Source organism: Mus caroli, unplaced genomic scaffold, assembly GCF_978045245.1.
Source record: "Mus caroli unplaced genomic scaffold, Mus_caroli_1 scaffold_8, whole genome shotgun sequence".
NCBI lineage: Eukaryota > Metazoa > Chordata > Mammalia > Rodentia > Muridae > Mus > Mus caroli.
The window spans coordinates 6,475,490-6,498,911 of record NW_028227263.1 but is presented as its reverse complement, the minus strand read 5'-3'; the positions used below and the strand labels follow the sequence as shown (position 1 = coordinate 6,498,911).

Sequence of the window (23,422 nt, the reverse complement as noted above, 5' to 3'; positions counted from 1 at the left end):
GTGTGTGCATCTAAAACAGTTGCATAATGACCAACATTATATGTGGTTTACTAGGTTTGGGGGAATTGGGAAAAGAATCAAGGACTAGTTATAACAAATTTGTACAGCCCATCTCCAAGAGTCACTTCCCCTATTGGAAGCAGCCGTGGGTTAAAGGAACATTAACTGGAAGCATTGGTCTCAGATGCACCTATTCTGCCACTGCCTTGCACACAGCAGGGCTTTGGGGGGCTTTGTCTGTCTCACCTATAGGAAGAGTTGTCTGCAAGGAACACAGCCTCTGAGACACAGCTTATAGGGAGATAAATTCTCAGGCCTACCAGAAGCCCAGCTTCCTTTCCAGGCCCCCACTCCTTCCTGTCTGGGTTCAGCACTGTGACCATTGTGAATAGTAAGGACAGAACCCAACCTGTGAGGTGTTGACTCTCTCAAATACCCACCAGGCAGCCACAGCCTAAGACTCCTGGTAACCGAACTAGGCAGCTAATTTGGATTGGGAAGGAGTGTCCCAACTGTGCCACTCACCGTTTTAGATGATAAGCCTGTCTCCCCAACCCAACAGCAGCCTGCGTCCGCTCAACAGTTCTCAAAGACAAGATTTGGTCAGAGAAGCCATAGGACTGGGTTTCTGCAAACTTGACATAAGGTCGGATGTGCCAGATGCCCTCTTGAGGATCAGGGATACCCCTGAAGGAGCGGAGGAGTGACCATAAATACAGGAAGGGTTGGGAAGGGTTGGGTAAGGGGTACCCTAAAAGCTTCCAGGGGAATGAAATAAAAATATCCCCAGAAAACAGCACCTACCCTTTCCGCTGCCTGAAACCAACCAGCCTAGTCCACTAATGGTGGTCTTCAGACTGGACTGTTACAACACAGCCCTCTTCAGACCTAGGTTCTGAGTGCCTCCTGATCAAGGTACCTACTAGTATCAGCTACTCTCCTAATCCTATCTCCAGCTGCTGTTCTCCACTACTCCACAAACCCCACCTGCCTGTCCCTCTTGCCTGCTCCTTCCACAGCCCTGGCAACATCCACACAGAGGAGTTTCAACTGGACTCAGGCTAACCATCCTTACAGACTCAAAGCAGTTGGCCTGTAGGAGCCTCTGAGCCCCAGAGGACGTTAGAGACGCCTCCCTGTGGTTTGTTTTCAACACTGTGCTAAGCGCTCATCTGCTTTGACTTAATTCACCCCAGGCTTCAGCAACCAGAACAGCCATCCTTTGTGATACAATGAAGTAGAGGCAATTAATCGCCCTCAATCACCCTGTGCTTTGTACTCTGGTGGCGGCACAATCTCTTTAGAGAAGGCTTTCGGAGCCTAAATAGACACAGTGCACAGTGCGCAGACAGCTGTGAGGCTAGAGGGGAGGGAAGTGCCCGGACAGCTGAACACAAACCTCTGTTCAGGAGGGGTCCATCCACAGCACATCACGCTGCAGAAGCCGAGGGCTAATTCCAGCCTTTTCAGAGCTCTTGTTAAACCTCTTTGAGTTATAATTACCCCCAATCTGTAGCTACCACAAGGCAGCAATCAGGAAGTTAGATCTGGCCAAGAGAGAAAAGACAAGTGGAGACAGGCTCCACAGGGCGCCTGCTTGAGGGGCAAGAGCCTCCCCTCCAGCTTGGTCTGGGAGGAAGAATGCTGGGCAGACACACTGGGTCTTGTCACCTTGAACCTAAGGAAGCTACACAGATATAACCTGGCCTCTGCACTACAGTGTGTAGCCTGAACTGATGTTTCAGCTAGCAGGTCCATGAAATGTCACAGTAGCTCCTGAATCTTGGGAAGCTGGCTGCAAGATGCAGCCTTCTAAGACTTATTGAGGAAATCCCTCAGATTGCAAGATGGCTACAGTATTGTGAGAGGGTGCAGGTTGGAACACAGAACCCCTTACAGGGTGACCCAGGTTCTACAGAACTAAGCCAGACCACACTCTGTTGTCGGCTGAGCTGAGAGCCCAGAGACTCTGCCTGGAAGGTGGAGGAGGGCTAAGTTGAGGGCAACCCCTGAAGACCTAGAACCCCCACTTCCTCCCTGGTAGTTCTGGGCTTTTTGCCCTAGTGACGGGAGTAGCTTCTCTGAGGAGGAATGGAGTAAATCCAGATGTGACTCCGTGGTCCCATATGTCCCCCACCCTCCGCTGGCCCACCCAGAGACTCTTCCTTACCTTGCCAAAGCTGCCTTTCCCAATTGCTCTCAGAATCTGGAAGTGGTCAAAGTTCACTGTGGAATGAAGCAAAGAGACACCAGGTAAGGCAGTGGAAAGGCTCTGTCCCAGGCACAAGAAGCTGGCACCTTAAGAAGCTTGCATCTGCTTAACAATTCTGCAGTCCACCAGAGATCCATCCACTTGACCCCTCTCCTGAAGGGCTGAGCCTGTCTCTGGGTGAACTTCAGCTGTGCAAAGGATGGCTCAGACCCTCCTTGTAGGATTACTATGGGTTGGGAAATGTGTATGAGCATAGTCAGGCTCCCGGACTTCCTCGGCTGCAAATCTGCAACCCAGCAACTCGACTGACATCGCATCCCATGGAAAATGTGAAACAGGAAACCAACAAGGCATCTCAGCATCAGCCCCTGCTCTGGGTTCTCCAACAACAGCATGGAGCACCTGCCCTGGCCTGGGATTATAGTGGTCTCTTGATTAACAATGGGGAACAGCACAAGACAACATTCAACACAGCCTGGTTGTCTTTCCCAGGGATCACCAGTGCCCACTGCTGCAGCCTCTGCTGCCACCACCCTGTGTCAGAGGAGAATTCTGATTCCCAGACTTCCTGCTGTGCCCTGATGCCCTGTGGTCAAGATGGGTCAGCCTTTTTCTCAGGTAGGCCCTGAGGGATGGGCTCAGGCAGCCTGAATTTCTGTCCAGCACCCCTTAGACAGGTCCCTCTAACTGACCCAGCCTAGAAGCTTAGGTCCCCAAGTGTATAGCTCTATACCACACCACTTGGAGGGCCTACCCAGGGCTTTGGGCCTTGTTGTATAGACACTTAACCGGAGAGGACCCAGGCTGCCTAGGACTCATAGAACCTTACACGTTCACTCCATAACCACTTTCTCTCTGGAGATTTTGGGAAGGGTGGGACTCTCATTTCTTACTAGCTTATGGGTATAAGGCAGGCGCTCTGCTGCTGCCCCACAGTGGGGTTCTGATCAGTGGAAACTAGGTTGGTTGAGGGGAAAGTGAAACAGACAGAGTGTCAAGTGTCAGAGCTGGCAAGCACGTTGGGGAGACCTATAGGGAATGGGTGCAGTTTTCATGGATGAGAACACACAGCCATCTCCCCAGGCATACACAACAACAGACAGCATATTCCAGGCTGGGATATACTGACCCCAAGGGCAGCCTAGTTTGTGGCCTCCTGCTGGAGACCTCAGCCTCTGCCCACATGTTGCCCTCAGTACCCAGACTCATCTGAACCTCATTCATTAGTCTATGTCACTTTATAGCTTTGTTGTTGTTGTTGTTGTTGTTGTTGTTGTTGTTGTTGGAGAAAAGGGCATACTGCAATAAAGAGGCACTCACAGCAGGGTGGGTGGCCGCCAGCCCCACTGCCCCTCCTCTGACCAGGAAAGCACGGTTGCTGTTTGGAATAAGTCATTGCATCTACCAGCTAGGACAGGAAGGTTGGTTGTCTAAGCCTAGTCCTGCAGTGAGTTAAAAAGTATGGTGAGAGAATGGTGGCATGGTGGGTGTGGTGGTTTGAATAGGCTCAGCCCAGGGAGTGGCACTATTAGGAGGTGTGGCCTTGTTGGAGTAGGTGTGTCACTGTAGGTATGGGCTTTAAGGCCCTCATCCTAGCTTCCTGGAAGCCAGTGTTCTGCTAGCAGCCTTCAGATGAAGATGTAGAACTCTCAGCTCCTTCTGCACCATGCACCTGCCTGGATGCTGCCATGCTCCTGCTTTGATGATAATGGACTGAACCTTTGAACCTGTAAGCCAGCCCCAATTAAATATATTGTCCTTATAAGAGTTGCTTTGGTCATGATGTCTGTTAACAGCAGTAAAACCCTGAATAAGACAGTGTGTGTGGTGGGAATGTGTAGATACCATCCAGCAGAGGATCCCATACTGTGTTCTTCTCTTAGGCTCCAAACTGCCCCATAGCCATGGCTCTGCACAAAGCCATGAAGCAAGGTGAAGGTATAGACATGACGAGGTGTTACACAAGGTTCTAAATGTAATGCTTAGGGATTGGAGAAGGAGCAGAAACAGCAGGCTGGGAGCAGAGGCTAGGCACTAATATCTTGATGGAGGGGAACAAGCCTGGGCCAACCACAGTGTAGCTTTTGGAAACTGGGCTCTGCCAGCAAGCTTTGAGCTAGGGTCCCTGTGCCTGCCCAATCTGAACTCAAATACAGCCTAGAGGGCCGTGGCCTCCTACAGCTGCACATGGGACCCTACCCCACTCAAGCAGCTATAGTCAGTCAGCCTCATCCACTCCCGACAGTTGGAGAGAAGTGTGAGGCGCCGATCCCACCTCAAGAATGGCAGCATTGTCTGTTGGGCCCTACCCGCCCCCAGCCCCAGTGGTTCCTACAGTCCAGCCCAAAAGCACTTGAGAAGCAGGCTAGGTATCCCCCTGCTTGTGGGAAGCTCACTGTGATGTCCCTGGCGGACCCTCAGCGACCAGCAGAATGCAGAGGTCAAGTGTCTGCCCAACAGCTGTGAGTTCACACAGGAACTCAGCCAAGACAACTAGACTTTGCAGAGCACAAGCATGACTTTCTGAGTTTAGTCTTTCCTGGAAGGACAGGATTGGGAATAAAATACGTTAAAGAACAGGTCAGAGGCATGTGGGAATCTTCCAGCAGCTGTCCTATAGCATGCTCAGACCCCTGCACAGCCGATGTCACCTCCCAGGTGAGTGGGGACAAAGCCTCCTAGGAAGGCTGGGTGTCGTGGCACATGCTTTTAATCCCAGCACTTGGGAGGCAGAGGCAGATGGACCTCTATGAATTCAAGGCCAGCCAAGGTTGTATAGTGAGACCCTGTCTTAAAACAAACAACAAAACAAAACTCCAGGCTCCTTCTGACAGCATCTGCTAGGGTGCAGAGCCAGTGTGTGCTCAGGGAGAACTGTGGGTTGGACACTTGCCTGTCTGTGGCCTCCCACCAACCCTCAGCTTCCTGTGGTAGGCTAGAGTAACTCTAGAGCTGTTGCCCACGGTGTGCTCACCTCTTTGGACCTCTGCTTTCCTCCTCTGCCTGGGGCACCTGAGGCTCTCCCCTGCCAGTTCCTGCAGTAGGTGAGAGAGCCAGGCAGGCATGACACTATGTTGGCTGTGGCCTTGAAAAGAATCAGGTGCCAGGTGGCTTCAAGTTTCAGTATGCAAGCCTCTTAGGCACATCTATTTCATAGCCAATTCCCAAAACCAAGGAAATGTGGCTGCCATGCGAGTTTCCCAGTGTGGGAAGTGAACATAACCTGTACGTGGGAAAGACTCTGCCAAGACTCAGGTACTGAGTTCCTCGTTGAGACAACCCACCCTCGTGGTGAGAGTGGCCAATGGCCATGTGAAGATGCCTTTTGTGTGAAAAAAATCAAAACAGAGATTCCTGACTTTCCCCAAACTTACCTCATCAACAACAGTGACCAAGTCAGCTCTACTTGGTATCAATTCACTAGAAAGCTTGGCTGGCCTCAGGTCCAAAGATGCTTAGAACCCAGCCTTGCTGCACATCCCCAGATGCAGGTTCCTCTCCTTCTCTTTAGGCTCCCATGGTAGCCAGGGATCCAGATAACCGCAAACTCCACCCCACCCCCAACACCCAGAAGAGAATCTGAAGCTCTGGGGCCTCTTTTCAGTCTTTTCCTCATTTGGGAGACACAAGAACTCTTGTGTGGAAGAAAACACAATAGGCATGTCAGTGGAGAGCACGGAGGGAAAGGGGGTGCAGGCTGCCTGTTCTTACGAGGTCACCACAGGGACACTTTTGAAGCTGACCTTGGGCAGATGAAAGAGCCCAGACGAGAGCTGAGCAAGGCAGTCTGTATAATTCCTGTGCTATTTGCTGTGTAATTGTGGGGTGGAATCTCCCCTCCCCCCGGTGTTCAACACCTCAGAAATTATCAAGTAAGAAGAAACAAACACTAGTTCAGTTCCCAACAGGTTCATCTTACCTGTGCACATCCCCTGCTCAAATCAAAACTGGTGTTTGAAGAGGAGGTGGTCTGTCTTGCATAAAAGGAAATGGCCCAGCTCAGAGCTCCAGGCCCCCAGATGCTCCTCCGTCGTACAACACACTGAAGAGCGTGGGCACAGACTCTTCTCCAGGGCAAATAAATATTTCAGAATCAAGGGTTTTTAAAATATTCATTCTTCAAGGGAAGCTTTTATTTTGCAGCGTGTGGCTGCAAGCAGTCATTGCTATATGGGGCAGGTCATCACTCTTGTACCCGTAGCCCTGAAACTATTTTTCTCAAGGATGTGAGGTACCAGAGAGCCATACAGAATGCTGTTCAAGTCATTAGTTGGGTTCACAACCACAGAACTAAACCCAGCAGGAAGAAACAGGGTACCTCAGTGTCCCAGCCTGGTAACTCAGGAAACTGTCCCCTCAGAGTGACATCTGACCATGGTCCTGAGAGCTTCGTTCAATCCTGAGGACACCAAAGCAAAGACAAGGGGGATGGCCAGCACTGCCTCCTTCCTCTCTGGTTTCCCTGCGACTGCCAGCTGCTTTGACAGTGTGGCCTGAGCAGGTATTTTTTCTCACAAGAGTCCTTGGCATGTTTAGATCATGCATGGAGCCTTGCCCACTGGTCCTGTGATGGCAAGCCAATGAAGGATAGCAGGAAGGGACAGATGATGCAATCATCTTGATAACAATATCAAGAACATGTGTCAGCCAAAAACAGTCAAGGGAAAGCCAAAAGCATCAATACTTACACAGTTCGCACAAAATCCTAAGCAAAACCAACAGGACACATTTGAACATGTGTCTCCTAAAAAACAAGCAAACAAACAAAAAACAAGCGGCTTGCAAGTGACCAGGTCAGGCCTCCACCCTGCCCGACAGGGCACCTCAGCTCTGACACTAGGTTCAGCAGACAGACTATGGCAGGCATAAAAGCAGTGTGTCCCAATAGGAAGCAATGGGAAAGTGCTAAGTCACTAGGCTCTAAGTTAAAGCGTGGTCCTTTCTTAAAACAGACAAAAGCATGCCCCTGTGAGGAAGGCAGAAGGAAGATGGTCCCCGGGAAAGTAAAAATAGACTCAGGGCTGCTCTGTGAGTCATTCTATTGTTATCGGTGACACAATCAATGCACAGCCTGAAGGCCTCCCCCGCAGGCCTGGAGGGGCAGCTGTGCTCTTCACATTCCCAAGATGTCTCCAGAGAGTCCTGTCCAAATCCAGAAGAGACCTGGGAACTTAACGACTGGACAGAGAAAAGCCGGGGATGAGGGGTGCGGCTACCCACAGCCTCAGATGGAGCCTAGGCTGGGATCCTTTCTCAATATGGACTGTCTCTCCTGGTAACCTATGAGAGTCTCCTGACCTCAGCATCCCCCTAAAGTGCCAGTCCCTCACCCACAGGACAGTTCCACGTGAACGGGGAAACCTTCTGGAGTGATCTCAAAGATTGCACAGTACAAGTCAAATTAGCCAAACAGCCCATGACCCAGAAAAGTCTCATGAGGAAAATCTCCCAGCGGGAATGACTAAAGGCCTGACTCGCCATAGTCCTGTGGCTTCTATAAAATGTATAGCCCAGGATCCTGGGCTACCTGGAGTACAGGCTCTTGCCTTGGTAGGAACAAGTGATGAAGAGTCAGCAAGCCCAACTCTGTTCGACAATAGGCCACCTACATGGCACAGGCAGGACCCAAGAGCAGCCCTCAGAGCTGCTGAAGACTAACCGGGCTGCCCTTTCCTATGTGTGAAAGATGAGTGGGATGGACCAGCTAGCTGGCAAAGGAACTTAGGGTCCTAAGGTATGAAAAAGGAGCGTATTCTCCTCCCTGGTTGGACCCCAGGATACCTCTTTCCTTATCCTAAAGATGTTGTTGGCCCCAAGGACAAAAGTTCAAATATAAGGAGTAGGGAAGTTGATGTCTGCTCTGGGTCTGACGCTGGACTCCTCAGTTCAGAGCATCACAGAGGCAGGCAATAGTCAAGTGTACTTACTGCTGTGAGTCCCAGAAGACTCCCTCAGATGCCTCTCACCATGCTGGCCCTAGGCAGAGCAGCTGTGTAGCCTCTAGGTCCATGAACTAGTGGTCTATGCCACTTTCTAGACTGCCAGTGATCTCCTCAGCCATCACCCAGTTAACCAGGCCACACAGGAAAACACAACCAGGTCCTGTGGCCCCGACTGGGAACATCCTCTGTCATCTCCTTGCCTAGCTACCTGCTGCTCACCTTCAGGCCTTCTCTCAGAAGCTGGCTGAGGTCTGGCTCTCCTCGGAGCCCTGCCCTAGCACCTGCTCTTCTACTGTTTCTAGCCCTGGGGCTGGAGCAAAGACCTCTTCCTGTGTTTCCCTGCAGCAGACAAGGGATTTGGAAGTAGCAGAGATAAAGCTGAGGTTCCCGAGGGATCCTGGATTCCAGAACAATCCTAGCTTCTCATAACCAGGATCATGCCAAGAGCCGGGGGGCAGTGGGGTGGTGGCCTAGAGCTCCCCCACCACTACTCTCTGTGGGGGCAGTGACCTGGCCCATCCCCCGTCTTTTGTTTACAGTAAATGCTTCCGCTGGTAATGACTTCCCAGACTGTTCTGCCCACCCTGGCCCAGCTAACCTGAGCCAATCTGGCATCCTGCTCCCGTGTTCCATTCTGACATCCCCAGACTGCAATGGAAACTTCCATAAATTAATGATTAGGACAGCAGCAAGATCAATACAATGGCTCTGGCCAGCCACAGCTCAGCTCCTGGGGCCTGTGGGGAAGTTGCCCAACACTGGTCAGAACATGGGGTTCTCCCACAGTTGTGGGTAGCATTGTTTTCCCTAAGGTGGCCCAGGGGAGCCTATTGTCCAAAGCCTGTCTTCTCCTAACCCCTCAGGTGCTTGACACCCTTAGAACTATCAGGGACAGACCTGGGAGATCCAAGTTCATTAGGACCTCACCATTAGACAAGGGCCTCCCCTGTTAGTATCACAATCAATAGACAGTGGAGAACACATTCTGATACCGACGTGTGTGCATGAGTGTGTGTGTGTGTGTGCGCGCGCATAGGCTATACTTTCCCCAGTCATGACTTAACACTAACACTAACACTCAGGGAATTCCCCTGCTGTATTGTAGTGCCAAGCTGGCTTCAGTCACCACTGGACTTGGCCCTCCACCAGCTCCTAGTCTCAGGTGTTTGGGGAATCAGAGCACCAAACCTGCCAGGGCACCCATCCTTCAAATCTCTGAGCAGGTAAGTCAGAACAGAATGGGGTTCTGATCCAGGCTCTCTCCCAGAGACAAAAAGGATTTGGGGTCTAGCTGTGTCACCGGATTCCAAAATCACACACAGGAAGCCTGTGATCTCCCCTGCTGCCCTGGGTTCCTCCTGACCCCAAAATTGATCACTGCCATAATACTCTCTGCAGACCTCACTGCTAGGGGCTATCCATTCCTCAACTCTGCTCAGGGTATCTGGAGCTTCCTCCACAGTAGCCATTCTGACCCCTTTCAGTACCACAGGAGCCCCCTCCACAGCAGATATGAACTCCAGGTTTGGAGACATATGCCTCCGGAGTGCTGAGGTGGATGGAGACTTGCTGGAGTACAGCAGTAGCTTCACGCAGCAAGAGACTAGCCAAGGGCCTAGAACAGTAGACAACTCTCCAGAGTGGTATCTGGAATGTATTAGCCTCACCATGAATATATGAAGCAGACAGGCCATTCTGAGAGGAACCTAGGATGCCCTTGCTAAGGACTGGCTTTTATATGAGAAACAAGCCCTCTGCCTGAAACCATGGTTGAAGGATGAGTGGAGAGAATGTGGCCAGACCAAAGGCTTGAAGGAGTTTGCCCAAAGCTGTCCTTCCACTGGCCACTGCAGCCCCTGAGCTTCTGCTGTAGCTCCACCAGTCTGCAGGCCACCAGCACCCTAGAGGAAGACAGAGGAGGACCTAGGAAGAGGCACTAGCCTGGTATCCAGAGGCAATAGGTACTAGACCCCAGTTGCAGGTGTGGGCTTGGGTCTCTGTACTTCTAGATCACAGCATATGTGGGGGAGTCCCATATACTGTGCAATCAGTGACACAAACGAGGCTGAGATCCTAGGACTGACCATCCTGCAGGGTGAAGGAAAAACCAGGGCCACAGAACCCAGGGAGGCTCCATACCTGTGCTTAGCTCTGATGCTTCTGAAATTGGTCAGGACCTCGGATAGCAGCTGCCAGAAGAGGCTGGCAAGCTTCATGCAAGGGAAGCTGCCGCCAACACTTGCTTCCCTGTCCCTCCCAGAGGGTGGGAATGAAGGCTCAGCTGTGTAGACCCCAGGGCTACTGAAAGAAGCAAAGCCCAGCACCGGGTCCTGCACAGTCTTATGCCTTCCTCTCCTCTCCACGACCACCTGCAGACACCCAGTGCGCAGAGATGGGGGAGGGAGAAGCGCCAGAGCGGTACCAGCATCTGCCTAAAGCAGGCAGCAGGGCTTCGCAACCAGACAGGCGTGAACTCACTTCGTACTCTCACACACATTAGCACTTCCACAGAGGCGAAAACACCTTCCCCGACTGTCAACAGCACTTTCCCCGCAGCCTCCTCATTCCTGGAATGAAGGGCACAGGGGAAGGAACTGGTACCCTGCCTGCCAAGTATGCTCACTGAGGACAAGCGATGCTCTGTGACCTTTCTCCTCGGCATGCCAAAGGCAGGAATGACACTCACATCCTGGCCCATGCGATGCATGTTCAAAGCTTTCCTACCATTTCTCCATGCCCAGCAGGGATAAGAGTTGGGGCTCAGGGATGGCGCCCTGTGCATCTTGAGTCCCAGTTGTCAGTTCATGCTCATGTGATCCACACAGATTCTCAAAAGGAGCTGCTCACTGACCCCCTGATGTCAATGCTTCTGTCCTTCCTACACAGCCTAGGGCACAGCGTCATGTGGACCCCCAAACCACACCTGCCAGATACCACAGCACCAAGTACTGGGACAGAAAACACTTATTTGAATACACAAAAATCTCATCTCAGACACAGACTAGGGGTAAGAACAGGGCATTTCATCATGAAAGAGTTTTGTTCTAAAAATGTTAACAATAAATGGTAGGAAAATATCAACTTGCTAAAAGCAATCCCTCCACATTGGCCCAAAGGCAGGATTCACTTGATGCTTGAGAGCTCTTCAGGGCTCAAGGACAGCCATTTCTTCCCCTATGGCCTTCAGGACTGAACCAGGAGATGCCAGAGTTTGGCACTGCTGCCATGACAGAGAGGGGCCAGCACCTCCACCTTTTGGGCTTAGAAAGCAGAGGGGCTCCTGGGTAAGGGCTAGGTCACAGCCAGAGTAGAGCCACCCCAAGGCAGCCCCTTCATGATGCCCACATCCCAGGCATCCTCCTCCCTGCAGGATTTCCCTAAACATAGGACAGCTCACACATATTGGTGGATGGTGGAATTGTGCACCCTGCACACACTGCAGGTACAAGTACCTCGCTCAGAACACACGTTCCTCTACCTTCTCACTTGACAGGAAGAACCCTAGCTTACCTTGGGGTCTGAGCAGCCCAACCCTCAACCAGAGCCCAAAGGTTCTGTCTGACTGCTGCCTCGGTCTCTAAAGACAGCTTCAGACACAAAACGGGAGACCCTATAGATATCTCTAGGAGGTGAGCTCCAGAGGCAGCCTCCAGCAGAGACAGAGAGAGAGACAGAGAGACACAGAAAGACAGAGAGAAACAGAGCAAGACAGACAGACAGAGAGACAGAGAGAGAGAGAGAAGGAAAAGCTACTGCCTTCTGACCCTCACCACCAGTCCCTAGGATGAAAATGACCATGGGCAGCAGGAGGGAGTGGCTAAGAGGCTGCCAGGCCCACCTGACCTAAGACAACTGTCCATCAATTCCCAGGGTACCAGCCAAGTTAGGAAGTTCCAGGGAAACAGGCTACAATCCTCAGACATGTAAGACCATGTGGTCCCACATCTGGGTTGCATCTCCCTGTGCTTTGACAGGTCCTGCCCCACTTCCCACTCCCATCTCCTCCCCATCCCCTTCCTCTGGAGGGCTGACCATGAATGAAGCATCTGAGACTCAGCAGGATGCAGCTCCTACATCCTTCCACAAGACAGGGGCTTACCAGTGCTCAGAGAGTTGCTAAGGCAACGGGCAAAGTGCAGTGTGGGAGGAGTCTGTGGGGCGTGCATGAGCGTCAGCGTCTGTGCATGCACCAAGGCAGCAGAAGACCGTCTCCTCACACTCAGTACAACCCAGGGCCCAGAGCACAAGACACAGTCTTACACACTCATAGCACAACTTCTACACCTACACACTCACACATTCATATTGCCCACACCAGCCCAGGCACACTCACATTCTCACACATACTCATACGATTTCACACCCACGACATTCGCACCCGCCCAACACACACATAGGCTCTATCTGCTCTCCACCCAGTCCAGAAACCTGGACAGCCCCATTTCCCACTGGTCACTTGTGTCCCTGCCTGCAGCAGCCAGGGAACTTGAAACCATGTTTTAAGTTTCTACCCTGCAGGAACAGACAGGGGCCAGTAGAGGCTCTTTGTGGCATCTGCCCTAGAACCATATCTCTTAATCCCCAAGGTACCCACCTCCACCCTCACCAAGCCCAACCCTAGTGACCGCTGTGCTTTGAGCCTCGGAACCTACTTGCCTAACCCTAAACCCAGCTGTCCTGAGGAGTCCTGCTCAGTGCCATGTAAATGTCAGCCATGACATGAACTGATAACACAATAAAGACTAGGATTCTAACCCTCACACAACAAGACTGGTCACCTCTGAATCTCAGACTTTGGACCAAAGGGAAGAATAACTGGGATCCTGAAACCCAGGCAACATCCTCTTGTGTACTTGGGGAAAGTCAACGGAGGTGGAGGGGTTGCACCATTTTATCTGATTTCCTGGCTCTACCCAGCAGAGTCCCAGGAAAAGGCACCATGGAATTTGACAAGCCTCTATTACAGCTCAGCTCACAGAACTTACTAGTTGGGGACACTGGGACGCAGTAGCCAAGCTGGGAATGCTGGGATCCCCTTCCCATGGGCACAGCCATCAGAGTCCCACACTTTTCAATTCATGTTTGGCTCCTCAGCCATTTTTAAACATTTCATGAAACATTTAAGGCATACAAGTCATAAAGAAAACAGATGAACAAGCCCCGAGGCCAGACAGGAGACTGGTCGAGAGCCTGTGAACCCCTCTACACACCCTTACTTTCCCCTATCAGCCATCTTTTCCCTAAACCACCCTTAGCGGCCTAGTTTTAGATCACCACACCAGGACCCTCAAACCTTATCCAGGACCCCTCTGTCACACGTTCCCCTGGAGTTTCGCTCCTCTTTGCCGTTGTGGATCTACCCACACTGACCTGTGTGGTTCTTTTCATATCTGCATGGCTTTCTGCTATGCGTGCACACTCTCCCATCTCTCCTACTGTGATGTCTTACCCTGAGACATTGCCAAGGGAAGCCCTGCCGTTGAGTCCCTGGGCTTCTTCACTTCCTGTAAACACTAACCAGTGGCCATGATGTGGCTTAGCAGGGCACACATTTGTTCTCTTGCAGTTCTGAAGACTCGAGGCTCATGTGCGTCTGCCTGAGCTAAAATCCAAGTGTCATCAGCAGACAACACGTGTCTGCCCAGCTGCATAGGTTGAACCTTCCTGTTAGGGTGATGGTACTGAGCCATGGGGGCCCTTTAGAGATGTCAGGTTCTGAGGTGCCTCATCCCTTGGCACCTTTATAAAGGGATCCCCAAAGGACTCCTGGCCATGTCCACCAAGGGAGGAGATGGCGGTTAGACACCGTTCCTGAGCCAAGAGGCAGACCTCAGTAGATGGTAAGTCTGCCAGTGCCTTCACGTTGGACTTGCCACTTACTGCACTGTGAGACCTAAGTGTTTGTGACAACAGCCCTGGGAAGCAGGACAGCATATCTCCTTGAGGCACCAGCAAAGAATTCTTCCTTGCTTTCAGTTTCCAGAGAGGACTGAACCGCCACTGCTTGGCAGCTCCTCTTCCATCCTCAGCCAGCAGCCTGTAGTCCTTCCTGTAGTCACCCTCCCCCAGCCTTGTCTCTGCTCTCACAGCTCCCAGCCTCCTTTTGCCCTTCTACCCCCTGTACATATAGAGCCTATCCAGGTATTGTATGGCAACCTCCTAGCCTCAAGACCTTCTGCTCGGTCACATTTGCAAAATCCTCTTTGCTGTGTAAAGTGACAGTCAGAGCTTCTATGGATTTAGATGTGGAACTGTCTAACCCGCGATTGCACATGAATGTGCACTAAAGCCCCTTGGGGTTCCTGAAGGTGGCGAGGACTCAGAAACTACCAAGCAGAGGGCTCTCCTCTAAGCTAGGTTCCCTCACAGTGATTCAATGGGTGATGCTCCTTGGTGTCAGGGTCATGTGGGAAAGGTCCCTGCTTCTCCCTAGAGGTCTCCTCCACACACACACACACACACACACAGACAGAGTCAGCAGGGTCCTGCACCATCTCCAGGCTCTGGGCTTGATGAACAAACATGTCCTAAGAAGGCTGTCAAGCAACGACCTCCTCCCCAGGCAGACCTCTTAAGAGACACTGTCCCCACCCGGCATTGTCTGCCTGCTGAGCCGGCTGCTCTGGCAACTGTGTGCAATGGGCAATGCCACCACCTCCCAAACCCATCATTACACATTCAATCAGAAACCATTTCTATTTGGAGACTAATTGTTCTGAGGACTTCTTTTCAAAATACAAATTTGGAATTGAGATTCTAGTCCATTGGGGCAGGCCCCACCTCGCCCCAGCACGCCTCCATCGACTCTTAGAAATATGGGCAGAACTTTGCGGGGCAGGCCTCCAAGCCTCGGCCACCAGGCATGGTGCCACCACATAGGTATCTCAGCCTCACTGATGCAGTGATGCTGAAAAGTGCTGGCCAGCAGCAGGGAGTGGAGTGTGGGTCCTGGAGCCATTTGGAAGAGTCAGAGATAGCTTCCTAGAGGAGGGAGCTAGATTGCCCCACAGCTAATGTAGAAAGGAGTCCGGTGTTTCTGGGTGGTTTTGGGGGGAGAATCCTGTGGGGGTATCTGAGCTAATAGAACATGAGAGTACAGACTATAAAGGGAGATTCAGGTTTCCAGTGCCAGGAGCAGGGCTGGGCCCATGAGCAAAGAGATGCCCAGGGTACCAGGGTAGCAATGAGTTATGCTGTCTCACTGGTGAGGTCAGGGAGTCTGAGCTCATGTGTACCCACTGGCACATATGCACATGTACAGGGACTTGCATGTGTGGTCACATTTGTGTATTCTGGCACAGGTCATTGTGTGTGCCTGAATATTCATGTGTATATATTTATATAAAATGTTTGCATGTTTGTGCTTAGTTAAGGGTTGTGTTACGTGTGTGCGCGCGCGCGCGCGTGTGTGTGTGTGTGTGTGTTATGATGTGGGTATGTCATGTGTACCTGCATATGAGTGTGTCAAACACTTTTATTCCTGTGTGTGTGGTGCTCAGTTATGAATTGCAACGTATGTATACATACATGTACACTCATTAGTGTGTTTAGAAGTTTTCAATATATGTGCCCACCTGAGTTCCCGCATATTGAAACACAGTTGGACTCTCATCCTAGAGGGACTGCCAAGCAGCCAGCCCTAACTGCAAATGATGTCCCCACAACACTGTGGACTACCTTGCGAATGCTACTTTGATCCCCTTCTTCCCAGGCCTCACCTTAGGAAGGTGGTCTAGACCCAGGGGGAGGTACCCTGCCCTGTACCCCTACTCCCCGAACCCTCAGTCAGGTGTGGGAGTTGGTTTTGCATCTTCTTCCCAGGATAAATCAAGGTAAGATCATTCATATTTCTAGAAAACACCCAGAAATCTCTCAGCTGGGGCTATCGGTCCCTAAGCATATCAATTTTGGGGGGACATGTGCCCTGCTGGGGAGGGCACACTAATGGGAGGGGACAAGCTCTCAACATTTCCTAGCACAGCCAGCTGGTTATTAGGGACGGATTGCTATAGTTCCCTGAGACGAGTGAGTCTTCCATGTGTGTTCCTGATGAAAGCCATGTATCCCCAAGGCTGCGGCACACACACCACAAACACAAACATCACTGAGTTTGGTCCAAGGAGAATCAAGTCCAGATAAAAAAAAAAAAAAAAACTCTGGTGCTCAAAAGAGTGATCCTCAGCCGGGCGTGGTGGCGCACGCCTTTAATCCCAGCACTCGGGAGGCAGAGGCAGGCGGATTTCTGAGTTCGAGGCCAGCCTGGTCTACAGAGTGAGTTCCAGGACAGCCAGGGCTATACAGAGAAACCCTGTCTCGAAAAAAAAAAAAAAAAAAAAGAGTGATCCTGCATTGACACTCAGCCATAAATAACTGCTTGCCCTGCGCTGTTGAAACATAGCCATGCTCCCTGAATCCTCTTCAGATTCAGGGAAATACATCACCCAAAAGGACCCAGCCACTAGTTAGGACAATGGCTGTCTGTGCAAGAATGGCCAGCTCAAAAGAGAACGGGGCATCGGGAGGAGAGCCCTTAGTGGAGTTAGGTGAACACACATACCTCACAGCCAAGTCACAGCCGTTGTAAAACCCACTCTCTTGCACTCACTCGACCTCCACCAGGGCCTTTTCCGGAGGGTGGGAGGTGGGACGGGGCGTGTGCACTACCACAAACCCCAGTGCCTTGAGCACCTCAAGGTAGTTATGGCACTGTCCTAGGTGCTGACATGGGGACCTGGTTCCCACCCCTTACCACACCACTAAAGGGGACAGTGCTGTTACCACAAACACCCTAATAGTAGGTACGGTCAGGAGCCATTCAGGCCCCCAGACAATGCTGCTCTCCCAGAGCACCTGGACCTAGCTTCAACCTGTGCCCTACTTGTATAAACGAGCAGTAGTCACAGGGCACCATTTAATCCCGGGACAGTGAACATAGCCAAGAGACATGTCACAACTCCAAAGCCAGTCAGGTGCAGAGGATCTTCTTTGTGCAAGCTTATTATCTAGTTGAAAGGTAGAGGCAGAACAAAGATTAACCATGAACAGTTAAGGCAGTTTTATTCTGGCTTTTTTATCTCTTTGCAAACAGCATTAAACTGTGTTAAATCAGAATTTGAGCCCTGTTTGTTAAGCCTGTACTGTATTTCCAGTCAGCCCAGTTTCAAGAAAATACTGGAGATGAGTCATAACTGTTTTGTGCACAGAGAAATAAGGGAGGCACTGGGCACTGTGACCATGGTCTTGTGACTCTGGTCCCACGATCACAGTCCTGGGGGTGGGGAGCATCAGAGCATGGGGCCAGGTCCTGTGCTTGCCCTTCCATATGTCAACCTCTCCCCTTTCCTCCACTGCAGCCCAGTTCTCCAGGGCCCATATCCCTGACACTCTGCCCTGCTCTGATGGCTTCTAGACCACCACAGTGTTCGTTAGGATAATGGATATGAGCATGGAGGAAGCTCGGGTCATTCCTTGCATCTAGGAGAACCTGCCAGAGCCTGAACCAGAAGAAAGCACAGCATGTCTGAAAAATGGAAAGTGAAAGCAGTAGGCACCAGCCAGCCTCTGAGCAGCCCTCAGGGCACCACCCAGGCTAATGCAATTCCTTCTTACTGAGGCTTAGCAGTAAGGTTCAACTCCCACAGGCAGAGATACAAGAAACTCCCACAAATCATTAACAAAAGGGGTAATTAAAAGCAAGCAAAAGGACAGGAGGAATCACAAAAGACCCAAGACAGGGTAAAAAAGAAGCTGGCCTTTGTTATTTATCAAGAGATGCCAACTAGACTCTAACCATAGTCCTGGCTCTGCCTGTGTCACATGTGTGTGCCACTGAGGGCACCCCTGGGACCACACGCTGTAATGGAAGCGTGACAGGCTGCAGTCCCTGTGTAAAACTTTCTTAGAAAGTCAAACATACACTGGCTGAACAGTCCAGTAATTCTATTGTTGGATATCAGCCCAAGAGAAATGAGGCATGCGGACAGCCAAGTGCCGGAAACCACAGGGTGTGGTCAACGGAACAATTGTGCAGGGGAATCCTGCTTACTGTACATTCATGCAATAGACACTGCTCAATGACTTGTTGAGCTGCTAGGAGCACTGATACTGAACAACTGAGGTGGTTCTCAAATGCATGTGAATGGCAGAGGCCAAACTTAATATTCCACAATGCCGTGTGTTCAAGTTCAAGAACAGATAGATCAATCCAGGTGCCAAGACTTACAGCTGGGGTAGTGGCACACTTACAACTCCAGAACCCAGAAGTACAGGAGGACAGAGTGTTTAAGACCAGTCTGGACCACACAGTGAGAAACTCTCAAACACAGAATGAGGGAGGGAAATCAAAGCCAAGAATGGGGAGAAGTTGCCGATGCTGGTCACTGGGGTGAGAGAAATGCCTGGACGAGAACATGAGGGAGCTTTCTAGAATGATGTCAGTGTTCTGTATCTTGGGGGGGGGGTGCTGTAGCTTCGTGGTATACTTGTTCACCAAGGTGTCTCAGTCTGCAGGATTCTGATCTGTACCTGTGATTCAAACTCAGAAAATGCCTGACATATTTATGGGTTTACAGGGAATGTTAGGTATTAAATCTGTATTTCTGGAGAAGTGTTTGCTATGGAATGACAGTGACCCTCACCTCAATAGTTCAAATGACTTCTTCACAGCCAGTTGATAGTCAGTGCCAACAAGACCCAAGTCTATTTCCAGGGTGAGCATCAGAGCCAGGCAGAAGGTGAGACAGGCAGAACACAGGGCTGATCCGAATAAGGCAAGACTGTGGTTGGAGGATGGTGTGGGGTAAAAAGGGAGGGAGGCCAAGTGGCAGGAAGTTGACCCTGAAGAGACCTGGCACTGAAGATGGGTGTGACAGTGGGAGGGGCTACAGGGAAAGCCTTTAAAGCAATGGGTCTCCTTTAAAGTGAGCCTTTAAAGGTGGGTCTGATCAGCAGAATTTCTGAGCCAGTTTGGGCCCTGGGATAGCAGTGGAGGCTAGAGCCCCAAAGAGCCAAAGCTCCGTCTCCACAACTTCCTTGAATGTCAGGAACTTGGGCCAGCTGAGTGCACAGCAATCTCCACACCCAAGGCTGGACCTACAGTGGCCTAGAAGTCCCCTCTGATTCATCCCCCCTGGATCAGAAGTGCAGAATGAACCTGATGCACGTGGAATCATGTTCTCCTTTAAAAGCAGGGCACTAAGCATGGGTTGCTGGTCCGTCTTTGGAATTGCCTTAAAACTGCTTATAATGGGAGATGTCTGTGCACAGAATTCACCCGAGTTCTTAGATGCACCTCAGATCAGACATGTATGCATGTATGTGCCGGTGAGTACAACTCTGTCCACGTGTGTGCGTGTGCAAGCTGCATCTGTGTGCCATGCATGAGTCTGAGGGTGCAGCTCTGTGGCTGTATCTGTATGCATGCGTGTGTGTGTGTGTGTGTGTGTGTGTGTGTGTGTGTGTGTGTGTGTGTCTAATGCACACAGTAGGTTCACAGAGGACCTATGCAAGGTAGTCTCTCCGAGACGGTTTGCTTTGCTTCAGGTCTCACTGACGTGCATTTCCTCCCAAAGCCTGGACGCAGCTCTGTGGTCTAAGCCACAAGGGATGCGGAATGAAGATGCTGGTAGCTGAGTCAGTTCTTCCCTGGAGACCTCAGAGGCTCCCTCCCATCCCAACCATCCCAACCTGCTGTTGAGGGAGAGCATGGGGCTCACAACCACTTATCACCATCACTATTCTGCTTGGAGCGGCCACCTCCTCCCTGGGCTCGCTGCTGGGCCGCAGACAGCCAGCTGAAGAGACTGCTTGCTAAGCTGACAGGCGGTAGATGGCTTCACCCCCACAGTCTGGCTCACAAGTCAGACCTCAAGCTGTTCTGCAGCACATTCATCAGGAGCATTCTGAGCCCCTACTGCACGTTGAAAAGGTGGGATAGCCCGTGTTCCTCTTCATCCTAGGCTTCTCCTGGTGCCTGTGAGATCACAGACCATAGCTATAGAGGCTGCAGCCTTAAAGCCCCAGAGTCAGTAGTGGGGGAAATCTAGGTTAAGACCTCAGCCTGCTAAGGCCATGGCAACTGATAACCTGAAGGTGGCCTCTCTGGAATATGACTTGCTCTTCTTCTCTCGAGCCAGGCCCATCCCCCCAAACCCTGCAGTGTAACTCAGATCTGCACCCCCCACTCTGTATCTGCCAGCAGGGCTCCCCATCCATGGTCACAGTCTCCTGGCAACCATGCAGGAATCTGCCAGCTGATCCCTCATCCTGGTCTCATTGGCCCGGTGCTGACTAAGAGTAGCATCCATAGCTGTGAGACTCCAGGAGGCTATCATACTCAACATGTGCTTGGCTGAACGATACCCAGAAGACGGCTAAGCCCCAATCCCTGGAGCCTGTGAATGAGTCACCTTCCGCGCCAAAGGGCACTTTGCATGTATGGCAAAGTGAAGGGTCTTGAGAGAAGATAAGGACCCTGCATTATCCTGGCTGGATAGAAGGTAATCACAGTGTTTTTTATATGAATGATGCAGAGGGGGATGTTCTTAGGGGACATGATGGAAAGGTTAGGAAAAGAGGTGACACCGAGGGCTTTGAGAATGAAGGAGGAGGCCACAGGAAATGCAGCCTCCAGAAGCTGTGGAAGCAAGCAACAGCTTTCCCCCGACAGAGCCTGTGGAAAGAGAATGGCCCTCACCACCTGACCAGCAGCCCGTGCACACTGATCCCATCTGGTCTGGGAGGCAGCAGACAACCACGCTTCAATTCCACACTCAGGAGGGTATATGGGGCCTTAGCAGGCCCTCGTCAAATGGGATAAACAGAAGCGACACATGACTGCTGAGGAAAAGTTGCCATTTTAAATCCCAGCTCACAGTAAATATAAGGTTTTATTTCAGACTCCTTTCCTTTGTATACGCTCTGACAGAAAGTCGATATTTGAGGATTAACAAATCACATGGTTATTTATTTTCACAGGAAATGTGTGTTGATAAAGCCTTCCATTGGGTTGTGGAAGCTGAATCAAACAGTTGACATTTATTCAACATTTGAAATCTAATAGGATTGATCACAGACCCTACCCTGACCCCTTTCCCAGCATATACTTATAGGCATCAATCCTTCAGGTACTGGCCTGTCCAACAGCTATCCACAGATAGCCCAGTCCAGTGGATCCTCAGAATATTGGGCATCCCAAGCTCCAGGTCACCTGAGTTCAGCATCAACAAAATCAGACTGGAACTGGGTCACATCCAGAGGTCCTTTAAAAAGAGCCTCAATCCATCTTTCTCCCACTCTTAGGAGAACACCCCAGCTTTAAGAGAGAGGCAACAACAAGGGAGACGGTCATAACTGAGACTAAGAAAATCAATCCCCAACCTCCACAACACAGTGAGGAGATGGACAGATGGACAACCCTTCCTGCAGGTACCAAAGGCAGCTGAGGCCCTGGGGAGCTGTCCCTGGTGCTGCCAGCCCCACCCTCACCTGAGCCGACTCCACCCAAGCTTTCCCTGGCCTGAGTCCAGACTACTGTCCTGGAGGTCTACCCTCCATACACTCACTGTGTCCTAGGATGACCTTTGAGACGCTCACACTCTCCCACACGGTCCTATAGCATAGCAAGTGAAATCTCAGATACTGGGCTCCACAGAGACAAATACAGCATTGTTCACAGACTACAGCAAGGCTCGTCAAGAGAAAAAGAGGGACCCCAGTGAGTGGGCAGGATGAACTCTCTCATCTGTCCACTGAAGGAAACCAGATCCCTGGGCTGGCTTTGAAAAGTCTAGCCCAACACCAGTGATTAGTGATGAAATGCAAGCACTGAACCCCCAACCTCCACTAACTTACTCTTTAAAATTCATTAGCCTCCCATAGATTCTCTGGCTCATTCCCCTAAGACACACCCCCTTGAAGTATAAAAGCCAGGTCAGTATGACCACCCCAAGCCAGTTAAAAGCTTTTTAATGGGTTTTTGCTAGTATCCACAAATGCCAAGACACCCATCCACAAGGCACTGTTGTAGTTTTTTGTGTAGCCAAATGCTTCTCAAATACAAATCCCATCTCAAGGATTCCTCTACTGTCCTTGCCTGGTCTGACACTCCCTGATGTGTCTACATCAAATAAAGGGGTGCAGTTATCCTTGAGGGTCTCATTTACCCTGGCCTGATCCACCTCTCCTTGTCTGTCCAGAGTGTGTTGTTTCCAATGATCTAGACCATCCATCCATGACTGTCTAGAGCAAACACAGCATTCAACTATTCCTTGAGAGCCCCAGTTTTCCTGCCCTCCTAATCCATTCTCCAACTGACCAGAAACCACAGGGTCTGAAGACTCAAGGCCACAGATATACTCCAGCTCATTCTCCAAGGGAACAGTCAGTGGTGGCCCCTCCCCCATCTCCTTTCCTCTCTCCTCCTCCAACTCAGGAGATGGGATTATTGCCCTGCAAAGGGGCAAGGCTATTTTTAACCAACTGAATTGAATTAAGGAAAGGCATTATTTCTACACAGAGCATAAGACTTCTGTTCTCTTTGATGCTTCCAAAAATAATAGTCAAAACTACAGCAGAGCTAGAAGTCAGCACAAGCCTGTGGTTTTCAAAATAAATGTCTTGGTTAGACACAGCCTATGATGGAAGGACAAGGGCAGCCAGGAACTCTTTGATGGTTGGACAAGGGCAGCCAGGCCTGAGGGTCTTCCATGAAAGCCACTTCAGAGCTCAGTGCCTATGCCAGACCTAGGCCTCTAGACCCCAGCATAGTGATGCCACAAAGCTGGCTCCAGTCCCATCCATGCTCTGCTCATGGCAGGAGGAAGGCTTGGATGGTTGGGGCCATCAGATTGTGCAGTGCCGTCTATCCAGTTCTCCTAAGCATCTTCTCTCTCCTACTGACAGCTCTCTATAGCCGAGAAAGCCCTCCTGTCTCCATCCTCACCACTGCACTGAGCACTCCAACCTCAAAGCCCCATAGGCCGCCACACTAAGTCATGTTCCTGCCTACAGTCCCCACAGTCTGTGCTCCTGGGCCTAGAGGGAACGTTATCTGTCCCTGGCTTGAAATGCTTCACATTTCACGTTCATGCTTGAGGAACCTGGCTTCTTATCTAGTGCTCCAACATCCCAGCCCAGCATCTCAGGGACAACCCAGTCACTGCCAATTGTCCTGTAGAAGCAAAGCCTCAGAGTTCTTCCTGGGGCCTCTGGGATTAGGAAGGGTTGGTCATGATGGGTACTATCCAAGGACAGACACTAGATCCAAAGG

General features: G+C 51.0%; 1 protein-coding gene across 3 annotated transcripts in view; it reads right to left on the bottom strand.

The window, feature by feature from the left end:
* The window catches only part of Stk32c (serine/threonine kinase 32C), an 81,053-nt gene that overhangs the window by 31,570 nt on the left and 26,061 nt on the right, over positions 1-23,422 (bottom strand). For 2 of the 3 annotated variants that reach the window (XM_021167932.3, XM_085841193.1), the window contains exon 2: positions 2,171-2,226. The exons of the other annotated variant lie outside the window; for it this stretch is intronic. In XM_021167932.3, the coding sequence (XP_021023591.1) occupies positions 2,171-2,226 (56 nt within the window). The remainder of the gene's footprint in view (positions 1-2,170; positions 2,227-23,422) is intronic. 3 annotated transcript variants of the gene reach the window in all.